The 18076-nt window shown below is 38.5% G+C and overlaps 1 protein-coding gene across 1 annotated transcript; it reads left to right on the top strand.

Annotated features, from left to right (window-relative positions):
• The first annotated feature begins 10880 nt into the window (after window positions 1-10880).
• Window positions 10881-16963, top strand: LOC121953594 (uncharacterized protein C14orf132-like). Its single transcript, XM_042500760.1, has 2 exons — window positions 10881-10943; window positions 16533-16963. Exons 1-2 carry the CDS (start codon window positions 10881-10883, stop codon window positions 16767-16769), a joined length of 300 nt encoding a protein of 99 aa, XP_042356694.1. The 3' UTR covers window positions 16770-16963.
• The last annotated feature ends 1113 nt before the right edge of the window (window positions 16964-18076 follow it).

Here is an 18076-nt window from a genome sequence, read left to right as displayed (position 1 = left end):
TATATTAGAAGAGAGTGAATTTTATAGCCTACAGTAGTTGATGTTAACACTGCTGGTGCAGCAGGATGATACTGGACAGCCACCTGCATAAAGAAGACCCTGAGGCAGCTGTCAGAGTGAGAGGATTTCCCCAACAACTGCAGAAATGCGCAACTTTTTGTCGAAGTGAGCATAAATATGCCAATAGAAATGATCAAATCCAAATTGGCAAGCTGTGATGTGAAAAACAGAATTCTAATTTTGCATGAAGTTGTTCTCAGTTATTTTATTTTTGTTATTTCTGTACCATATTGTAAATTCCATAAACCATATGCAGATTCATTCAGCCATTACAATTTCAGGCCAAAATACTTTTTTCCTGCTCATGACTTGTTACTGGGGACAGCTACTGGCATAAACAAACAAATACTATCCTCATACGGTTTTGGTTACACAGTATTTTACACACTTTATGCTTTCAATTGAGCCTTAAGTTTCCCAGGATATCGGACCCCGTGGCAGACAGAATATCATAGTTAAGCTTGGGGAACCAGTCTAAATGCTGATGGTGTCATTGCTCTAAAGCATTGTATTGTGCATCAACATTTACTTCATAGCAAAAATTTAAGCAAAAACAAACTTTAAATCACTGGTGTGTGTCACATACAGTAAAGAATAGAGCACAGTGAAATAGTACTTAGGCAGAAGGATCCTTAATATACCAAAATGACAAGTAAAAAAAAAAAAAATCACACACTGCTGCCTTTTAGGTCTGATCTACTTCATGTTTACACTGGCTTAATGAACCAAGGAGTAAAAATGGCATATGGACTGACAGGTAGCTTACTCATTGGACAGATTTGTCATCCTGCATCAAATTAATACGCATAGTAACTTTTAAATGTGTCTCCTTTCCACTGTGAACAAATACATCTTCAAAACCTGCTTAAAATTAGTATGGAAGTGGGATAAAACTTTAAGAGGGGGAAAATTAATCATGTTTCTCCATTAGATTGACAGTTTGTGGGAACAGCTTGCAGGCTATTACCCAAGAGAGGAAAAAAAACAAGGGAAAATAATTGTGAGGGTCCTTTTATATGTAAAAATAGAGTAAAAACAAACAAACAACACAGGGATAAAGTCTCTGAGGAGCTGGAATGTGTTATGCTTAATTTATATTTGACAGGAAGAGCGGTAGTTCAGAGGGGTCTGCAGCACAAGCTGAGGGTTGCAAAACAAGAAAGACTGTAGTGTTTGATTGGCTGATCAGAAAAGTGGTTGAAATTTCATTAATAAGAAACTTGAAGAACAGCCATACTGTTTATTTATTTATTCCACACACACACACAGACACACACACACACACACACACACAAAGTTAAAACAGCGTAATAAGAAGTGATGGAGGAAGGTTTGTCCATAGATGCATGTGTGCTAAAAGGTCTGCTCTGTGTTCAAATCAAAGCTGATGCTTTTGGAATTTCATTAAACGTAACAGGAGGCACATAATTGTGTTTTTATACAGTGTGTGCATTTTTATTGCAGTGCATACTGTATGTGCAAGTAAAAGTCAGAGAAATTCTCTCCATCTGGCTATCATTTCTGATGACTCCTGCTACCTTTTAGCCGCATTTCCCAGTGGAGTTATCTTATAGTACAGAAAGATGCAGCACCACACTGTTAGTCACCATGGATAAGAGCATCTGTCAAATACTGTAACTGTAAATGTAAATATTTCATGGTATGCAGGGTCATGCAGATCACTTTCTGGAATAGAGAACTTAATCAGACAGGAAAATAGAGAGACCTGCAGAAATCTGTAAATGCAACTGCCCAGTACAAAAATAAAAGAAAGATCAATACACTGAGTAAGGTGCATATACTGAACACAGCGATTTACCATAAATGTAGCACTGTAATCATACATATTACATGTATGCCATAAGATGATGCACGAGTCAGCAGTAAGGTTTTCTTTGAATAAATTAATATAAGATCTAAAAAGGGACCTGAGAACAAATGGAGTTAGCAGATATGATACTATACGTAACTCAGAGAGGAGAGGGTGAACATGAAGTGTTACACTTTCGGAGGAGATTACTTTTGGCCTACATGAGATGAGGAGTGACTTTATTAAAGTCATTTCAGCCTTGGGGTTCCAGGAGGGAGGCAAGCCATGACAAGGTCAAAAATAAAAAAATAAAGACAGCAGACGATGGAGTGAGGTCTGGCGTCCAGGGCTATGCTGTAACCCGGAGGCTTGTTTGGGGTTAGATGGGAGGGCAGATGTCTTCTTGGCCTTGTAGGGTTGTAGGGAGTAAGAAAACTGATATGAGGCTGATTTTGAGAAATTCATGGCTTTAACGCTTTTGCTGCAACTCTGTTCAGCTTCTGCTCGCTCTGTATATTAAGAGAGGGTGCAAAGCAGGGCCACCCCTGCTGCACTGCACCCCGAGCCAAGTCTTACATGAGTGGAGATTCAATTAAGGGCTTCCATCTCTACGCCTGAAATTTCTCTGTACTGCACAGTGAATGAGCAGACAGGGATGAAGCTGTAGGGGCGGCTGACGCCAGCAACAGATACAGAGAAAGCGTGATGATCTTTCCCCCTGCTCCTCTCAGGCAGTTTTCTTACACAACCTGTGAAAAACTCCCAAGATACACAAACTCCCTCAGGATGGATCATGACAATGATTTGCCTGGGATTTTACTGCAGAGCAAATCTACTATACAATTATATATGAATAAATATACTTAAAACAAGTCATTTTCTTCTTTAATTTATATTTTTATAGCAAGATTTATTTCCATCAGCTATGTTCTCATTATTTCTAATGGAAAGCAATACAACAAGTGTTACTGCACTGCTTTTATTTGCAGCAGAAAATCTGATATTATCTCCAGTTTTCTGTTCTAGTTTCCTCTTTGAGATATATGATTTTCTGACTTGGAAAAACAACATAGTATATTCTTTTGGACAGATTTGTTTACTGTCATGACCTTTGATTTTTTTCCTTTGCAGTCTTAAAAAGGATCCAATGATTTTTCTTTTTTTCTTTTTTGTATGATTAAAATAATCTGTTGAATTTGATATTGGGGAATGCAGGAAGCATTATACAAATAAATCTTTTAAGTTTGTATGTATCGTGATTTGTTCTTTTTTGGTACCCATGGGTTTCTGGGATTCATCAATGTTTTCTGATTTTTGCTCCAGCCTGATTTTTAAACACACTGTTTCAAAACTCAGTTGGAGGTAAAACAAAGATTCATGACTTGTGGGTGAATTCATCTCCAACAGGAGAAAATAAACAAAAGAAAACTCAAACGCAAGCAAACAAAAAGACTGTGAGCCAGAAGACAAACAGAGACAGCCTGAAGGCCACAAGCTTATACAGTGCTGTGTGTGATCAGCAGCACAGGTGAGCAGAATCTTCCTGATGAGCATCAACTCCACCCTCAGGCTCCTGCAGGGAGAGAGGCTCTGCACAGAGTTGGGGTGCATGCCAATTACCTTAACTGCCTCCACACTCGCACCCATGATGAATGCACCTGAGCCATTTCTGCAGGCAGAATGCTTTTATAAAAATAATTATTGGCACTCTGTTTGTAAATTCATGATTATAATACAGGTCATGATCAGAATGGTTTTATTATTTGATAAAATTATTTATTAGCCCAAATGTCTAATAAATAATGTTGTGGTTGTTTTGTTAATCAGATCTCAACCTTTTAGAGGAACTATTTTTTCTTTCTTTCTTTCTTTCAAAACAAAACAAAATCAAGTGCTCAAAGGAAACAAACAAACAAACAAACAAAGGAGAAAAAAAAGGAAAAAAAGGGGAAACATCAAGGTTTAAGTCAGTTTCCATTGGATTCCTAATCAGACTGTCATCTCAAGTAGTTGAATGATATTTTAGATTGCTTTTCTTTACTGTCTCAAAGTCTCAGTTTGACCAATTAGGTCCCAAATAAAGAGAAAATTAATAAATTAATGATTAACACAGAGTCTTGTCTTTGGAGGTAAATAAAGTCAATCCACTTTGAGCATACAGTATATTGGTGACTTTATTCTCTTTACTCTAAGGTAATATGTCAATATGATATCAGAACCTAATAGTAATATATTTGAGTTGGTTCTTGTTATCAGTCTGTGCACTTTGGTTTAAAACAACAGGGATGTTGTGATGTATAATCAGATCAGCAAACAGACTTCATCCATGAATAAAGTCTATTTACTTACCAGACATGAAAATGCACGGGGTAACGTGTAACTCCAGCGGGGGTGTTTTAATTGAAATCACAATGTAAAATACATGAGCCCCGCATGGAGATTTTGAAGTGGTGTGTGACATTGCATAGCAAGAAATCTCTGTTGCTATAGCATGATGTGATCTTTGGTGTAAACTGTACCATAAAACACATGCTGCACATAATCTTGTTTATGCATTTTTAAAATATCTGCTTGAGTAAATAATAAATGCCCCCTTAGGCTTTGGTGAAAAAGCATTTTTCTGTAGATTTTGAAAGGTATCTCAAAATGAAGGTGTGAATAGTTCATGAATCAAGTTTAAATATGCCCCCCCAAAAAAACCTGATGTATTTTAGTGTTGGGATTTGGCAGCAAAGAGAAGCATTTATGTGATTAATCGACCTGTATGAGTTTTACACCATCGTTTCTTTTAAAAATGAGGATGCAAAAGAAAATGTGTTATGTATCATATTTCTGACACTTTTGGGATTTATGTACATGCATTAAGTTGGTAACCTTATGTTAAAAAGCCTGAATGATTGCAGTTTTTTAAAGCACTCTGAGAAAGTGCTACATTTTACCCCTGATGAACTCTTCTTCTGTCTTAACAAACACAGCCGTGCAGACAAAGAGAGAAGACGATAATTCCCATCTGATTTAGTCTGATCGCCGAAATTTACAATTCAAAGGATTCCAGAGGAGAAAGAAAGATGTAAGAAGTTTTTTTTAAGACTTGTTGGATACTTGATTTTTAAAACAAAGCTTATGATCCAGGGCAAATGTGCAAGAACAAGGATGAGCTAGATAAGTTCCTCTCTGACGGAAATAGAAATAAATGAATTCAAATGTGTGTTCCGTCAATAATAAATAAAGCATGAGAAGAATTTCAGCAGTGTAAAGCCTAGAGAGGTATTCACCACAATAATCATCTAAATAATAGAACACAATACTTGTGGAAAAGACTTTTAAAGCTGAAAGTTTATTACTGGCGTTGTCTGTGATCTTAGCTTCCTTGTTTTGGGGAGTAGTTTGTGCATCTTTTGCAAGATTAAAGATAAAATCTGAACTTGATGTCAAAATTTAAAAGTCTTTTGCTTTTCCAGATCCTCTTGTTCCTCCTCCTGTGTTGTCTGTATTGTCAGCCATACACCACTGACTTTCAAGCGATTTCACTGTTGCAAATAAGCAACAATGTCAGAATAAAATCATGGGATTCTGACCTCAGTCAGTATGCACTCCTGTGATGTAGATCGTTTGATGTGAGTTGGTCACAAAACACAGCCTGAGCTGTCATCTTCTCATCTTAACATTCTTACAAAAACCAATATGTTTAATACATTCACTAAGTTTTTAGACTTGACTGGTGCATATAGTAAAGAATAGCTGCATTCTCTCTATAGCACCGAACAGGAAGCAGCAAACAGGCTAGACCAAAAACATGTGGCGCTTCTCAAAGTCAAGGAAGGATGCTTAAACAGCTGAATTTCAAGGAGTCTTATGTCATCAAGTCCCGCCGAAGGATTATTCCAATGTCAAGGAGCCTTTGAGCATTTGTGTATCCTAAGCAAGCATGAAGTACCCACAATTCTTTCTGCAGAAATTGAAGTTGAGGCCTCTTCGAATGGTGCACACCTGGGCACTGGCTAGCCTGTTCCAAGGTGTGTTCACTGAATGCTATGAGAAAGTCTTGCCTGCGTATGCCTGACTTGGAAGGATCCATCCTACCAAGAAACCATACTTAACTTTAAGAAGCAGCAGGAGGGGAATTTAGGGAGGCAAGAACATGAACAAGCCTCTGTTCTCTTGGACTGTAAAAGATGAGAAGACACTGGTGGAGTTGTGGAAAGAACAGGATGGCGTGTACGTGATGCACTAACCAACACTTTTCTGTGTGAGAATCGTCATTTTCGAATCGGTTCAACTCCCATTCCCATTGTCTGCTCCCACTAAACTAGGCCAGCTAACAAACTGAAGCAGGTGGAGGGTCAAAGCAACAGATTTCAAAATTGAGTATACTGACCCAGAATTGACAAGAATACTGTAAATATATAACGACGTAAATTTGTGTGTCAAGGGGTACGTGTTTTTTTAAGCAAGTAAGGAATTGTTACTATGTCAGATATCCCACTTTGGCCCACTAAAGTCCACCAGGAACAGGATGGGATATAATCTCAGAAGGAATCTAGACCCTGCAAGATCCCCAGTCTTTGCAAAATTTTGTAGTTTGACTATCAAAGTCACTTTGTCTTTAGATGTATGAGGGTGTCACACTTTAATCTTTAAAAAGCATTGTCAAAGTCTCCTAGTGTATGGTAGGCCTTAGACACTGCTGACAGTTGTCATGTTTGGTTTTAGGATTTCTGTCTTTATTCCTGGGTGAACTGAGTCTGTGCAGCGTGGGGAGTCACAGACCAAAGCACGACAGACGCAGACATACACTTACGTATGTCAAGATTCAGACAACTTCAACTGTGCAGATGTGTAAAATGCACATTTAGACACACATAGCCTCTGCCTCTTTCAGTCTTTCTCGACAGTTCAGGTTCTCGCCTTGTCTGGCATGGCTTCTCAGTTCTCATCTGGCAGGAATAGGAAATCACTCTTTGTTTGTGGTGGATTTTAATGTTTCATAGCTGAGAAGTTTAGTTTCATCTCAAATCTCAAGGCATTATGCAACTGCTAATTAGCAGCATATATAAGTGAGCAACAACCAGATGTGAATATCCATTATTTCCTCCACTTGTCATGCTTTAAAGAAGTGTTTTTTCAAGGCTTTATTAATTATTTAATTTTTTTTTCTATTGGTATGAGTGCAGGTTACGTACAAAAATGCATCACACTGAGGTCAGGTTCACCACTGAGGAAGGAACCATGACAGTGAGACATTTATCATTCATAATATCAAACAAGTATAATAAACTTCCCCCTGTGCTACACAATTTCCACAGAGCTGACAGATTGACCAGGGTGTCAAGCACGGATCACTTGGGCTACACTTGTTCTCCTGAATTATAAGATTTATTGAAAAATGCTGTTGGGCTGCTGAGACAGGGAAAATCAATGAGAGCGCAGTTGTAAATCTGACCAGCAGGAACCAGGCCTGAAACTAGAGGTCTCACCACTTTCGTGCGGGTGAACAAGCCTCCTTAAAACCTCTGTAAATCTCCCTCCAGATTCATGGCAACATTAAATGTATAGTATGGTACAGACCAAAATCTATTGTTTTCACTTAGTGGCTGCTGTTGTATAGAAGTGGCTACTTTTCCAGTCTTACAAGTAAGAAATTAATCCTCTGATGTTTTTCAGTAGTGTAATCCCATTTTATTTATTTCCCTGATCTGTGGTGTTCTGACTTGTATGTGCAGTAGGTTATAGATAACACCACCTGCCAAAAACTGCTCTTTTTTATTTTTTCAATCCTTCCTATGGGAAATTTGCGGTCTCACTGCCTGGGTGTTAAAATACGCACCAAGATTTCAACCAACTCCACTGTAAACTAATTTGTATAATTTGTGACATTATTAGAAGTCAGAGCAAGAAACATAGAATAAAGAGTGCAAAAGTCCAATTTGGGTGGCCAGAGAGTTCAAACAAGCACAGGACTTTGACCCAGGGGAGTAGCGTTTATGTCCCGTCAAAGTCAACATTGAGTTACATGGTCACTTGAGTCATTGCATTGAATGCATTCAAGCGAATGCTTCTGTATAATTCTGTATCTTCCTCTGTAACCCTTTTTTTTGCAATGTGCAGTACGAAGGAGAATCACTGTGTGCACAAAAGCTGTGATTTTCCAACTCCACACATAAATTAAACACAAGAATTATTTCAGTGATTCTGTTGCAACACCACACGAAACCACAGCACTCTGGAGAAAATGTTTTAGAGTTTTAAAAAATAAATATAGTTTCTCCCTGCAATTGCATGTACCCACCTGACCCATATGCCTGATAAATACTTGATTTTTTTAGCTTCAAATTATTCACGTAAGTGTCATGATCTCTCTACCACAGAAGCTTGTTGTGATTGTCATGCAATAAACATTTATCGGTGAGCATAAACACAGCAGGTATCTACCTGGTGATACACACCTGTGGCAGCAGGGTGGTGGTTGAGGCAGAGAGAGGCTCATCAGAGCAACAAGTCGCATATGTGTGCAATTCAATGAGTGTGTGCGTGTGTGTGTGTGTGTGTGTGTTTCAGGAGCTGCTGGTGGTGAGCCACAGTGCTCTGCTTTCAGCTGGCTGACAAAAGCCTTGTTTGGACAGGATGGGTTTGTTTTAAATTGGGCTTTTTGACATGTCACAGTAGGAAAAGCACAGGCGTAAATAAAACTAATGATGGCTGAATTCCATTTAGCTGCTTCAGGGTTTCAGGGTCTTGGTATTTTTCATGCTGGCTCACAGTCACAATGTCATGGCTCACTGAGACACACACTCGTTACTGTTACACCTGTGCTTTTCCTGCTTTGACAACTCAAAATGTATACCCTGAATCAGGCCTAAAATGTGTAAAATAAAATTTTCATGGCTCCTTAGTGGATGCAGTCTTTGTTTTTAAATTCTTAGATGAGCATGATTGTCATACACACGTTGTTTTTGCAACATACGTTTATTTTTAGGAAAATAGCTTGGACTGTGGAGGTATGACATCAAAAATGTTAAGAATGTTGTGAATTTAATTAATTTAATTAATCCCTGCTGTGGGACTAATTAAATTTTATCTTAAGGGTTATCTTATTTTAAGAATACAAGGCATTATGCAAGGAAAACCATGCGATTGCGGTTTTTGAAAAACAGGACAGACTTAATGTGTCCTTATGCGACACTTTGTATGATGCCTAACAAATAAGCACTCATACGGGTTAGATTAGATTTAGGAAAAGAATCATGTTTTGGCATCATAATGATACATATATAACATAAAGTTAAAGTTACATAGATTAGTTTTCCAAAAAGAATTGAAGTTACATAGGTTAGGTTTTGGAAAGTAAAGTTACATTGGTAGGGTTTTAAAAAATTAAGTGACATAGATTAGGTTCAGCAAAGAAAAGTTCCGTAGGTTAGGTTTTATGATGTAAAGTTACGTAGGTCAGGTTTAGAAAAGTTTCTTGATGTAGATTTTAAGTTAAGTGACGTAGATTAGGTTGAGGAAAGTAAAGTTACGTAGATTAAGTATCCAAAAAGAATCAAAGTTACATAGGCTGGGTTTAGGAAAGTTACGCTACGTTACATTACGTTAGGCTTGTTAAGTTGTTTTTTAGAGTGAAGCAACTTAAGTTAGGTTTCAGAAAGTAATGTACGTAGGTTAGATTTCAGAGAGAAAAGTTATGTATGTTGAGTTTAGTTAACTGCACTACTTTCTTGACTCTAGTCAGTGCATTTGTCACATGATAGCAGCCTTCACAACTAAGTGTGTTCTGTATAAATGACTGGCCACAAATAGTGGTGCACACATTTTCATAGATATGTTTATGAGAACAGATTTGTCCTAAACACGCACGCAAATAAAGAAGCTTCAACAACTGCAACACATTTTAAAATCGTGCTGTGGTTCAGAAAGTTGGGCAAAAACTCAAGGGGCATGCATTTTTCAAAGCACTGCAGCTGTGCTTAAAAAATAGTTTCTAACATGCATCAGCAGCTAATCTCAAGTGAAAACACAGATCTCTACAAAGAAGAGCCTGGACAACATTGATGGTGAAACAGATACTGCCAAACTGTATGGCATTAATTCTGTGTAGTTTACTGTTTCCAGGACTCAAATTTTGTGACTTGCCTCAGAGAGAAGTCCTTTCTGAATAGAGCAAATACTGTCCTCAAGAAGCTTTTCTTCCATATATATACCAAAAATATGGGGCTTTTTTTTTTATAATAGCTGTGGATTTTGTTCATATCAAAACTAATTAATCTGGGAGCAAAGTCCTTTATCAGCTCACTTTTGCATTTGCAACACTCTTTCTTAAAGTGCAATCAGGTGTGCCTTTATATCCTGTCGAAATCTGTTCTGACGTCATGGCTGAAACAAAAGTCAGATAAAAATCCAGAAAAACCAAAGATGACATTATATTGAGATAAATGTGAAAGCCACAATAACACTGGATGAGAATAAACGGGCAATGGCAGTACTGTAGTCAGTAGCGCAGAGATGGTTGTGTGTTTTAGTAGTTGTGCATGCAGTGTCAAACACAAAGACCATTCTTTGCACAGCAGGGGTTCGACTCTGTACCTGTTTTCCCGGATACAGTTTGTTCTCTCGAGTACACCTTGAAGTCTGTTCTCCGCAAGGACACAAGTATTGACTCTTTGATTTGACCTTGTATTTTCTCCGAGTGCAGAAAACCAGCTTGTTCTCCCTGATTCTGTCTTAACAGCCACACTTGAGTGCTTTTGTGGTTAGGTATATGTTTTGGTTTCCCCACTACCCAAAGACATTTATTTGGGTTTTGCTTGTTTGTTTCAAAGCCATTTCACTGAGCACTTACTGGTGGCGACATCCCACAGGAGGCAATTACAGTCTATTCTATTTCACAATTACTGTGATCAGCCGTGTAGGATGGCACAGCTCTACGAACAGCTGGGACAAATAAATCAAAGCTGTGAGAGCAGAGCAGGTGGAGGCGTGCAGTGAGAGTAGCTTTGCTGTCTTGTCTACCATGGATTGGGGTTTTCCTGTGCGGAGTATTGCACAGGTGGAGGCATCACCCAGAGCCAAGGAGGTGTGAAATATGCAAGTCAGGAGATTTCTCTGGTGTTGCTTAATGGAGGGGCGTTATTTTCCAGATGGTATCACACAGTTCAATGAAACAGTTGTTTACCTTTCATCCCATTCATTTTACTAATCATTTAAAATATCAAATCCAAGATGTAAATGTCAAATTATAAAAAATAAAAAATCTGTATTAAAAAAGTTCCTTTACAAAGCTTTCAAAAATCAGTGTCCTTGCTAATATTACCCCCCACCTTTACAAATGTGGGATGCAAGTGTACACAACATTACACATATTTCACATGCAGTTTTGGTGGTGATTCTTGTGTGTGTTTTTAACTTGCTGCATCCATGTACAGGAATGCCATGGACGTGTTCTCACCTGATGCCGTCCTGGGTGGCTTTTACACCAAAAGTACTGTCAAAGTTGTGGTTTTTTACTAGTTTGGAATGAGAACAGGCTGAACCATTGAGATGCATTGTGATCCAATCACTGAAATCTCTTGCAGAGGTGATAAAGGATGCATTTAACCACATTTCTTTTGTAATGTAAATGCAAATAGTCCAGATACCTCCCCGATAAAGACTATGTCATCAGTTCACAACGTGGTGAATGTTTTGGTTACAGCTAACACTTTATAAAGTTACAAATTTTGTGCTGAGTTGGACATAGTATTGAACGACCATCCCTTGTTTTGCCCTGTGGAAGGAGATGTGTTGAATTCTGCAAACGACGATATCTCTAGATGTACTGACCTAACCGCTAATGTGACATGAGAGCATGAGAGACATGACATGACAGAGCAACTAGCAACAATGTGGACGTAATAACTGTGTGCAGGGCAATAACAGAATCTGAACAGTGGTCAACTGGAGACACATGGTAAGCACAGTGAACAATGATGTATCTTGGTTGTCCAATTGTGTTCAGATCACTGATTTGCATGTTAATATCATTTTTAAACAGGCTGTATGTAAATAATGAATAGAGATGAGTTTTTAGGGGTTGAATCAATCCCTGGAGAGGAACTTAAGTTTTGTAAAAATAATAATCCCTTTAGGTTTACTGCATCACATCAACATTCTTTCGTAATGCAGAAAAATAAAACAAGCACAAACAGACTGACAAACAAATGCCTTCCAGAGCTGGCACACTGAAAAAGAAATGCATTAGAATAATAAAGATACAGTAATTTGTAATTTCAAGAGAATATCTTAGTGTGAAAGTAACCCATTTCACCTTCAGTTTTAATATAAAGGTTAAGAAATAAAGAATGACTACATAAAACAACCTGGACAATGAAACCACTTTCACCTTTGCCAGGGGAAAACATCTTGAGTGTTTATGCTGTGTGTTAAAGAAGCTTAATTCTAACTTTAATTTAGTACCAAGCTCTCTGTGCGGATGTGCTTGTTGAAGCCGTTTAAGAGAGTGCGGTAGTGTTTTCCAGGAAACTTTGGTCAGTAGTAGGATTTGATGTCATTTATGTATGTCAACATACATGGGTTTCCTGGCAGTAATGCATATGGGATGACCTTCATGGCCCACATAAGTGCTCAGATGCTTTGGGATGCTTCTTCTCAAGGACTCTGTTTCCCTTTTTTCCATTAGTGCTTAACTGCCTGCTACGCTAACCCCCTGAGCATTATCCACTTGGGAATTGTGGGCTTGTATGAATGGATAGAGGAGCAGGTCCCTTGAAAAACGATGATATACTTTTGACATGTAATCGAAACGCCTATCCGCATATACTGTGTACACCAACTCTGCCAAAAATAGTGAGCAATCAAATATTTAGATTCAGGCTTACTACTGGAATGTCTTTGCCACACGCTCCCAGAATCCGCTTCATTTTATTCGGTACACTTCCCCATTTATGCAAACAGCTCACTCCTGTGGACAATGAGTTTCTCATAAATAAAACATAAATATAAAGAATGCAGACAGGGTTGAGAGCTTCATTTATCGTCCGACTGAACGTTGGGTTAAGCTAGATGCAGCTTTGAATGCAGGGTAGGGTTTTAGACATTGTGGTGTCTAGAGATTAGTGTGGTGGGGGTTTAAAATAAAATTAAGAAATCAAATCTGCAGCATGTTGATTAGAGAGGTCTCATTCAAAATGACAGGTTCCACAATTTTAAGATTTAAATAATAAAACTAATATTACCAGAGTTCCTCATGCAGATCAGTGTTAGAAAAATGAAATGTTACTGTCTACATTTCCTTGAGTTGGCCAGCTCTTTTGTGAGTTGTGCATGTCTTGAAATTCCTTAATTAGTTGTTGTTTAAAAGTTTGTCACCCTGGGAACATTGGATGGTTAACCACACCTGTCATCATAATGCTTAAAAGTTTGGGTGTAAAATATCCTTTTCAATAGATGTGTGGTTTGGAATCAGTGTGCAGAAGCTGCTTTTCTCACTGATGCTCATTCTCAAAGGCCAATCTCCTTTATGTGATGTTTGACTTTTCTATATTTGTAGCTGCTCATAATTAAAAAAAAATGTTAAAATGAATGAGAGGTACATATGAAATGTTGTAAAATAAACGAAGATTAAGTTAGAATAAAATAACACAACATAACATATACTTTATTGTCCTTTGAGTGAAAATCTATTTGGACAACAGTGTTACAACCAGCTGCAATCAACTTTAAGCAACACATAGTCAACATAACAGTAAAGTGGCACACCACAGAAATTATAAATTCATATAATGAATATAAATGAGAAGGAAGTCATAAAAACCACATAACCAAAGTACATTATCCATAAAACAAAGTGCAAAGTGCCTTCCTGCTAACTAAATGCATAAGCACGGATTAGTCAGCTGTGTAATCAACGTCGGTAAGGAGGAAAGCTCAAAGCGGTTGCTTCTGCGTTTACTGTTTCTATCAACATTTACATAAAAGCACTGGCGTATTATAAGACAGTCGGCCCCTGAGCACAGATGTGCACGGGGCCCCACCACCACCTCTTCATAGGAGCATCTCTTTGAGATCATTTAGTTTCTTTGTGGTCATTTTGTGTCTCCTTGTAAGTATTTTGTGTTTCTTTGCATCTCTTGGTGGCCCGTTGTATCTCTGCCGTTGCTTTGTGTCTCTTCGAGGTAATTTTATGTTTATTTTTTTGTCTTTTTGTATTCGTCTGGGTCTCATTGTGTTAATTTTGTATCTCTTTTTGGTAATTTTGTGTCTCTGAGGTTGTTTTGCCCATTTTGGTAGTTATTTTGTGTCTCTTTACATTTCCTTTGTATCTTTTTATGGTCATTCTTTTACGTAATTTGATGTCTTTTTTGATCTTTGGTCTTGTGACTCTTTGTATTTGTTTTGTGTCTCTCTATTTTGCCCGTTTTTTAGTTATTCTTTGCAGTTCCTTTGCATCTTTTGTGGTCATTTTGTGATTCTTCCTGGTGAGTGCATGTTAATTTTAGTGGCATTTTAGTGAAGGTCAGAGGTGTCCCACTGACACTTTGGGCCCCTGGGTCTGTGCCCAGCAGGCTCGTTCAGTAATCTATCCATGCCTGAGGGTAATAGTTTGGATTCAGAGAATTAAATGTGAGACGGGTTCTTCAGAATTCTGTGTGCATGTCATCTCATAAAGGGTGTGGAGTTCTTTCATTCCTATCACTTTTATTGCAGGGTTTTTGTTGTTGTTGTTGTTGTTTTTCACCTTGTTGCTGTCATGGTAGGAGGAATCAGCAGTTAAAGGGTGGGGGGCAGGGAGACCCTGGTTGCTGGACTTCATGCATGCCTGCCTTCCTCCATCATGCTCATGTGAACAGCAGGCGCTCCACAGGATGTGTCATGTCATTATTCACCACCAGGGGCCAATCAACAGAGAGCAGCAGAATGCTTTCTAAACAGTGTTTTCCCCTGTGCGAGGGAAGACCTGAAATGTGTGTGTGTCCTCCTCTATCTCACACACCAATAAGTGTGTGTGTGATAATGTCTTTGTGCATTAGCCTATGTGTACATGAGAGAGAGTGGGAGTGAGTGGGAGTGTGAAGGTGAGCAAATGAGCGAGCAAAAGAGATTTCTGTGTATGCGAGTGCTCAACATTCCTCCAATGTATTTTTAGCATTGTTTTTCAACATCTTCAGCAGAGTCTGTTTTCCGGTCTGAGCGTGGTACGGGTCTCTCATGCATTTCTCAATCATATGCCCCGCTTTGGAGAAACACACATGTGAGGTACTCTCACACAAACACACACACGAAAGTATTCCATTGCTTTAATGGCTAACCTTCACAGGGCTCCGATGGTCCAAAGCAATAAATCATTTTCACTTGCCACACCTGAAATATTCATTCCATGTTAATTAAGCCCTACTTCCTAAATACACGCCTGTACAAAGACACACGCACACACACACACACACACTATATTTGGTGTGTGAGATAAAGGAGGACCCTGCATGCCTGTGTGGGAAACCTCGCAACCAGTTACTTATTATGTCATGTGGCTACCTCTTGTTTCTTTTAACATATCACTCAGACCTGTTAATGCATGACCAACAGGAGAAATTCTGCCTTGCTGCGATTTTGTTTCTCTGTGCCAGGACTGTAAATTGGTTTGTTTTTATGGAGTTCAAAATTATTATTTCTTTTATTTCTTTATTTTTTAATTTCAAAGGACACTGAAAAATGCAAAGTCACTGAAAACATTGCCATCGGCTTTGAGAGGCTGTACTAAGGCACTGCAGTGCTTTGTGCTGAATGTTAACTTTAGCATGCTGTGCTTATAATGCCAACATTCTCATAATTAGCATGTAATGTTTACCTCGTCCCCACATTATCATTGTTTTTTTTAAGGAATTTGGTTATAATGAAGCAAAGTATTAGAGATATTAAAAACTACTGGATGATTTTTCAAAACTCTCTCTGTACTGTCAGGAATAAAATCCTGACGAGGAAACACTTAATCCTTTATTTTGTTGCATTAAAGAGGTCAAATTTTAATACAGTCTAAGGATCAAAAATACTCACAATAAGTTTTTATTGTGCGGCACTTCTTCTGCCACTAGACGGCAATACCTGTGACCAATCACACCTGAAGCACTTTTTGCACTTCCTAAGGGTTTTTTTTCCATAAGTCTAAATTCTTGCTTGTGTTGTACATCGCTTTGGATAAAAGCGTCTGCTAAATGAAATTGTAGAATTGTAGAATTGTAGACTCAGAAAATGTGAGAGGTGAATGAAAACGAATCTTACTGTTTTTTCTGTGGGTGCTTTACATGGGAATGTGGATATTTTAGATGAGTTTGGGGGGTGCCTATGGTTTGCACATTCCACAGTTATTGTAAGTGTGTCATGCAGTGTAGAACTCATATAAAACAGTCTTGTCTCAGTCCTGATTTGGTCTTGACTGCAACACTGCCTCCTAAGTTGCTAAAAACCCTGAATCCCCAGAAAAATACATAGGACATGACCTCAGTAATATTGTAGCTCCAGCCAGTGATTAGAAGAGCAAAATGTAAATAAAAACCTGGATTTAAAATGTCTGAATTTCCTCCACATACTCTTCTCTTCTAATGCAGGTTTACTAAAAGTGCCTAAAATGAATTAAATTAACCTCTCTGTATTTTTCCTCCTCACCTCCTAGATCCCAGTAATGACTGGAGCCTTCATGGACTCCTCGCCCAATGATGACTACAGCGGCGAGCACTCGCTCTTCAACTCCTCTGCCAGCGTCCACGCTGCTGCCTCTGCCGCCTCGGTACATGGCCAACAGGATGAGTCGCAGTCCATGTCGAGCGACGCCATCTGGCTCTGGATTGCCATCATCGCCACCATTGGAAACATTGTGGTGGTTGGCGTTGTGTACGCCTGCACTTTCTGATGAACAAATGCTCACAAAGGCAAACACGCACACACACATCCTGCTTTTTCCAGATATCTGGACCCCTGAGCGAGGCACCACTTTGTAGATGGACTCTGTCTTTCTCTCTCTCTCTGTGTCTCTCTCTCTTTCTCTGTCTCCCTCACACTTGGCTTTTGGATCAGATTAAGCTCCCGAGGGTGTGGAGGTTGTGATACCAGACAATGATATATAGACTACTATATTTCTTCATTAGAGGGGAAGACTGCGACCTGGCTGCAAGCATCGGCACTGAGCGTTTTTTGGATGCTACAACTGGAAGTTCCAAAAGAAGCTTTTGTGTTCCACAGCTCTTTAGTTAAAAACAGAAACATCAGACCTGCACTGTCGACCAAGAATCAAAGGAACGCTTTTCCTTTTTTTTTTTTTTTCGACTTTGGTTTGTTTTCGTGTTTCTCTTCAGACAACACCCTCACTTAAAATGCAGAGACGAGAATGGAGATTAAATGGGGCTTAAGATTCAGGTTGTTCCAGACCGTCTTAAACATCCATCAGATAGTTTCTCAGCAATTTAGAGCAGCAGAACAGAAATGGTGAATGTTAAAACATTTAGAAAGAGTTGGGTTTCATGCCAGGCAGTGCCAAGGCAAAAGATGTTTGAGCCCATTTAAGCAGTAATTTGTGGATAGTGTGGACACTGTTCGGCAGTGTATATAGTATCTAAACAATCTTACTGACAGGAAACAAAGAACAGGCACATTTAAAATCTCTTTTCTGCAATGCTAACTCAATTATTCACTATGAATGATGACTTCATGATTAGATGAGTTGTGTTAAATTAGGTCAACCCCTTTGAAATGAATGTGACCAGGGATTATTAGAAATCTAATTGTATTGTCATGATCTGTTCAGTTATGTTTAGACATTATCTACAGATGTTAACAAATGCAATTAAAAGCACAAATCGAATTTCAAAATGACATAGCCAACTTTGCTTACTGCACCTTTTTTTGGTAGTTGTTTTTCTTAAAGGAACAGTGTGTAAGATTTAACAGGAGCAGAATTATTTGCAGGTTTTTTCCACTCTGAAAGAAATGGATCTGGTGATTTAAATCGATAAAAAAAAACTCCAAACTGTTTCATGATTTTTTTTTTTTTTTTTTAAATTGGGGGGCTGCCACATATAAATGAATGTCTGGGGAGCCCTGTAGATATAATCGGCTCATTCTAAGGTAACAAAAACACAATGAGTTATAATTTCAGGTGATTATACAATGAAGAAAACATACTTATTATAAAATATTCCATTTCTGCCAACATATCCTCCT

This window comes from Plectropomus leopardus, chromosome 14 (assembly GCF_008729295.1).
Source record: "Plectropomus leopardus isolate mb chromosome 14, YSFRI_Pleo_2.0, whole genome shotgun sequence".
Taxonomy (NCBI): domain Eukaryota; kingdom Metazoa; phylum Chordata; class Actinopteri; order Perciformes; family Serranidae; genus Plectropomus; species Plectropomus leopardus.
The sequence above is the reverse complement of the archived record's forward strand: the minus strand, read 5'-3'. Positions and strand labels throughout refer to the sequence as shown.